General features: G+C 33.5%; 1 protein-coding gene across 5 annotated transcripts; it reads left to right on the top strand.

The window, feature by feature from the left end:
- Positions 1-770: 770 nt before the first annotated feature.
- LOC111367264 lies at positions 771-3,685 on the top strand. Of its 5 annotated transcripts, none has more exons than XM_022988036.1 (8): positions 771-918; positions 1,363-1,951; positions 2,071-2,319; positions 2,404-2,469; positions 2,542-2,610; positions 3,078-3,149; positions 3,254-3,373; positions 3,445-3,685. In XM_022988036.1, exons 2-8 carry the CDS (start codon positions 1,454-1,456, stop codon positions 3,547-3,549), a joined length of 1,179 nt encoding a protein of 392 aa, XP_022843804.1. In that variant the 5' UTR covers positions 771-918; positions 1,363-1,453; the 3' UTR covers positions 3,550-3,685. The 5 variants fall into 5 exon arrangements, with proteins under 5 accessions (XP_022843804.1, XP_022843805.1, XP_022843806.1 ...); XM_022988037.1 differs by having other exon boundaries at positions 775-918; positions 1,382-1,951; XM_022988038.1 differs by lacking the exon at positions 771-918 and adding an exon at positions 1,006-1,277 and having other exon boundaries at positions 1,382-1,951.
- Positions 3,686-5,707: the final 2,022 nt, after the last annotated feature.

Consider the following 5,707-nt stretch of genomic DNA (forward strand, 5'->3'; position numbering starts at 1 on the left):
TTTAATGGACTTTTGTAGATTTTGATTAAAGAATTTAAAGACTTTTTATTTTGCAAATTTATTATTAACCTTAAAAATTACAATATTTCTTATTATCGAATTAACATTTTTGAGAACTATAATGCCAACAAGTTTTTTTTCGTTAAAGTCACTAGTCATCTAGCCTTCAATTGGCTCAAATAAAATAATAATAAAAATTTACATCAATTTCTAAGAACATAATTAAAATTTTTTCATGAATTTGACATAATTTTCTAAGAACATAAATTGTTTTTTTTTTTTTAAAGAAAAGAAAAGGAAAGGATAAAGAATAGATCGATTACATTGAGTTTCACGTTTTGAAACAATTACATATAATTTTAATTCAAAAGTAATTATTTATATATAGAATAATCATAAATTGATTACGAGTAAAAGAGATATGAAAAAAATCATAAAATTAAAAGAAAAAGATGTTATTTTGGTTTCGACATCCTCACAAATCTCAGAATATACAAGAGATTTTCTTTGAAACTTGCTAATTAAAATTTTCACCAAAAAGTCTCCAGAAGTCCAATAAATAAAGAATTTTGGAAAAGTCACTCTCTTTTTAAATACTTCAAGTCCACGACTTATATAATTCTAAAAAAATCCAACGAATATCCCATAACTTTTAAAAATATTTTTAAAAAATCCCAATTGAATATACGTAAAGAAATTTTAAAAATCTCAAATAAATACAGACATTTTAAATCGCCAAAATTCTATAAAATTCTAATGAACAAGTCCCCTTAAATATTCCGGAGAAATTTGTCAAGAATACTCAAACCCCATTTGGTCTACCATTTGTAATTTCATAGTCTACAGAAATTATTCTGAAAATCGTTGGAAACTTCGCTTCTCCATCTCTAGAAAAATTCTTGGTTTCGCATTTTGAAGGTTTACTACTATTATCAGTTTATTCTTTATCATTATTTGCATAAAATAATTAATGAATACCTATAGTTTTTTTACATTTTCTCATGTTATAGAAACCAAAAAATAAAAAATAAAAAGAACTCTCGCAGTCTGCTGAGAATTGGATTTTCTAGGGTTTTAGAGTTTAAGAGCTGATTGTGTTAAATTGCATTGGATTCTTTTCTCTTTGATGTATCGATAAATATCGGAACTGTGTAATTTCTTTTTCTCTTTCACCTTCTCTGGGCTTGATAAAGCTGCCAAAGATGTTTGTTCCTTGCTTAGTCAGTTCTATAACAGATTCTTTTTCCAGCTAATAGTCAAACCCTCCATAATATTCTGTAATAATGTTCTTACAGACTTCTATTGACAGTTCAATACTTTCAATTGGAATTGTTATCTCCTAATTTGTTTTTTTTATTGTAGTTCTTTTCTTGAATTGAAGGTTGAGAGCACAGATAAAAACCATCTGGATGGTTCATATTCTGTGATATCGAACACTGGTGAAATTCTTGGAATGACAATGGGTTCAGTGCTTAATGATGAACTTCTGGTTGGAGAGCCTGTATGTTCCATTGGTAATCCAAATTCACTAGTTTACCTGTTGCAGAAAGAGGAAACCCAAACTTCAGTTGCTTATTGTGATCAGGTCAATAGAAGCTCCTATAGTGATGTGCCAGAAAATCGAGTATGGAGTAGTGAGAACTACATTTTCCAATATCAGTTAGATGGCGATGTCGTTGAGCTAGAGCCTAAAGTTGCTGATTTTGGCAGTGGAAGTGTCAAGAATGGCGGCTTGTTTTATCAGAACAACACCCCTCAAATTGTTGATTCTGTTCATCCATCCAATTGCTCCTCTGCAGGAAGGGGTCACGAGGCTAGGTGTAGATCTTTAAGTACCAGTTGTGGTAGTGTGCAATTTCAAGAAAGATTTCAGAGACATAGCTTGAACCTTTCGCCCGATGATAAGAAAAGGAAGAGATTTGATGATGCATCTGGGTTAACTCCCGCAGAGGTTAGACACTCTCTAGTGATTTCATCAATTTCCTTGGTATCTTTGTATACTTCTGTATTTCTTTGTTAAATTGATTTTCGCCTGAAGACAATCTTATAATTTGCTGTTCTTATGATTAGAATTCAGACGTTAAGCACGTGAGGAATGAAATTGCTGAATATGAAGATGAGGATAAGTTAGCACACAAATCAGTTGCCAAAAGTTGCAGTAAAATAGTTGGAAAAAGATCTATACACAAGTCCAATAGTAAGAAAGCTCCCAATGCCACAATATGTTCAACGAATAGTACAGAAGATAGGAACAAAGATCACGTACAGGTGAGGGCAAAACGAGGCGAAGCAACTAGCGCACACAGTCTTGCTGAAAGAGTATGATTTACTTGATGTTTTTCTATTTTCTTGATTTTACACATTTACTTTGTAGATTGGTTAATCTCAATGCGGGTGTTGCAGATTAGAAGAGAAAGAATAAGCGAACGAATGAAAGTTCTTCAAGATCTTGTTCCTGGATGCGATAAGGTGAACTTAGAAAGGACTTCCCCGGAGATCCTTCATTTTTAACGTAACTAACAATTGGCGCATTCCTTTCAGATCACTGGGAAGGCAATAATGCTTGATGAGATTATCAATTATGTATTATCATTGCAACATCAGGTTGAGGTATGCTCTCTCAGATCCAAAGATTAGGCATCAACACTCTCTGAAATGCTAACGTGTCCGAATCATTACTAGGCCTTTATGAGGGATACTAAAATTCATTAAAAGAATGTTCCTTTTGGCATTGAGAGAAATTGTGTCTGACTGATTATAGGATAGCTCTGTGGCAGCTCATTTCCTAGTTAACTCAATTTTATATCCAATCTAAAAATCTTTAGCAGTGTCCAGAGTTATTACTTCGCCAAAGATAGGTAGATAGCACAATCTGCTTAGCCTTATCCCCTCTCTGGGGGGTTATAGTGATTGCCTGTAGTGGAAATGACCATCAATTCAATCACATGTAGCCACTGGCTCCCATCCTTGCCGGCATCTTCGATTAACTTAGAAAAACTAGTTGCCGATCATTGTGCTGCTATGCAAAGCCAAGTACAACAATACTGACATGAATGCTGAATTTCTTGTTTGTGAAGTTTTTGTCCACGAAGCTTGCTGCTGTGGATCCTAGACAAAAATCTGGACTTGATCAATTTCTATTAGAAGATGTATGTATTAGCTCGTCTATATCCATATGTAAAGATTACCAAAGAAATAATATTGTTTGCTTAAGTGCTACCTTTGAGCTTAATCTTAGTTCTTTTCTATGTAGATCCATCATTCACAAGAAGGAATTGCAGCCACTGTAGATACTATTGAAATGCGCTCTTTTTACTCCCTTCCTGATAATGTTTCACCAGTGACTTTGCCAACATTGGCCCCAAGTTCAAATGTGAGCTTATTTGAACCCCGGATGTTTATCAACCCTTAAACAATGTTCTGATATGAATAATCTGCTGCCAGTTCCAAATCACAAGAGTATGGAAAGAGAAGATCCCAGATAAGAGCCAAATGGATATCGTCTGTAACTTGGATCCAGACTCTCTAAAGTCAGAAGCCGACAGCTGAAATTCAATTTAATGATTAGGTAGTCCTTTATCCTCTTTCCATTTTTCTACCAATGAAGTTCAATCAGAGGGCAACAGCCACTTAGTCTGAGAGGTTGCAAGTTTCCCGGTGAGTCTGAAAGATAATCTTGTTTTGATGAGGTTGTTATTGTTCTTTTGAGGTTGACTTGACTGCTTTTAAGAGATAACTCTGTCGCTCCTAAGTGTTAAACTTAGGATTTGTAAACTAAATTTCATGATTGTACTCGTGAAAGGCAGCTAATCTTATTCCTCAAATTTTGGCCAACAAAGATGAGTTTAAAGGTAGAAGCAGAGTCAAATTCATGGAAAAAAATTACATAAGAAACTCTCGAATTACAGGATTTTATTTTATATTTTTGCCTATGGTGCTTCCTATTAATTGAAAGACATCAGTTAGTTTATCATAGATTAGATCTTGTTCTATACCATAATTTATATTAATTAACACCACAGGGTGGAACTTTTTAAGAGTTGTAAAGCTGCTTCATTTCAATATAATAAGGTTTTTGGTTAATCATGAATTTTGGAGACGTGAATATGCACCAAGGAGGCGAGTTGACACTGATTGCGAGTAAATTGATGGAAGGAAGACTTTAGTGATTATGGCATGCTTTGTGTAGACGTAAAGAGGGACTTGATCATAATAGATAACGCAGTCGTCTCACTAGCATATATTAGGAGATTAAAACTAATTTGACAAAATTTAGCAATAAAACTAAGTAGTGAAAAATGATTCTTAAAGCCGACACCAATTATTCAGTGCAAGATTTAGTCTATGTTCGTGTAAATTTGAAAGTTATTTTTCTACTTGTTAAATTCAAACATTAATTTCAATCACACATTAACAATTATTACCTATTTATTAACCACATATTCTGTGTGACTCAGTACTAATCATCCTAAAAAGTTACTAATAATTTATCAGAATACTCACCTAATTCATTGCTATTCATGGACTTTATTAGTAAAAACTATTTTCCATGGACATTTGGTTTATTAGCACTAGTATCAGTGCCTACCACCAATATCTTGAATACAAAAGCAGGATAAGTGTATCCTTTTCTGCTAACTCTTATTCATACTCTATTTCGAAAAGTTTTTTGCCTCTGTATGTCTGTTTAGCTTGGAAATCGGCATCCAAACAACGCATGAAAAAGGGTTTTGCGGATAATACAATCCCAAGTCCAATTGAACTACAGTACTGATTTTGAAAGATTGATTTAATGGTTTTAGAATTTGTGTTTATTTCTTTTTTCACAGTATATATTGTTTGAATCCTACTGTTACGTGTTTTAATGGAGAATAGGAAAGTTATGCTATACACTTTTCGAAAGTCGAGGGTATGAGAAAGTTTGATTTTTTCTCTGCCGACTACGGAAAGTAACACAGCACAACTAAACCAAATTTTATGTTGATCACAGAAGGAAGAGTACTATTCTGAGTCTTCCACCAGCAACGTCTTTATCAGTGGTGCCCCATAATGCTTAATCTGCACGACTCCGAATGGACTTCACTAGCTCATCGAAGTCATTGCCGCTAACACATAAATTGTACCACGCCAATGTGTAGTAGCAATCATCTTATCTATTACTCTCTCTTGCCACAATCCTTTCTCGAATTATGAAACATTACTCAAAAATGCTAGAGTTATATTATTTTAATCCTAGTTACTAGACTCGAGGTACCTATCTTTGAACGAGAAGCACTTTTTGACCAAAATAATGCCAAAATCTCCATCTTATCGCCTTTTAAAAGCAATTGGCTTCTAAAAAAACACAAATTCTCCTTAAAAGACGAAGAATTCCGTCAAAATTTAGAGCATATTTGGTAGTGATTTTTTCTCCCAAAAAATTGATTTTTGATCGTAATTTCACTATTTCAGCCGTCATATTTGACTTCTTCTCTCATAGGTGGACTCCACTTTTCTTCTAACGGTCAAAAAATCAATTCTCAAAATTACTCCTGAACAGAACAGACTTTTAGATAGAAAATTTGACCATTGACTTTAAAAACAATTACCACATCCCCAAGGTTGACTTTGTTAATGAAGTAACTTGAAGTTATCGGAAATTTTATGGTTAACATGCCTTCACGAGATAATAATGTTAAAATTTGGGAATCCATTTTAAAATGACAAT

Source organism: Olea europaea, chromosome 18, assembly GCF_002742605.1.
Source record: "Olea europaea var. sylvestris chromosome 18, O_europaea_v1, whole genome shotgun sequence".
Taxonomy (NCBI): domain Eukaryota; kingdom Viridiplantae; phylum Streptophyta; class Magnoliopsida; order Lamiales; family Oleaceae; genus Olea; species Olea europaea.

What these genes read in the sequence shown, in the direction of transcription:
- LOC111367264 (XM_022988036.1), top strand. Translation starts at nt 1,454, where the DNA reads ATGACAATGGGTTCAGTGCTTAATGATGAACTTCTGGTTGGAGAGCCT. An exon ending in CTGGGTTAACTCCCGCAGAG is followed by an intron (nt 1,952 to 2,070) that starts GTTAGACACTCT and finishes TCTTATGATTAG; the next exon opens with AATTCAGACGTTAAGCACGT. An exon ending in CACACAGTCTTGCTGAAAGA is followed by an intron (nt 2,320 to 2,403) that starts GTATGATTTACT and finishes CGGGTGTTGCAG; the next exon opens with ATTAGAAGAGAAAGAATAAG.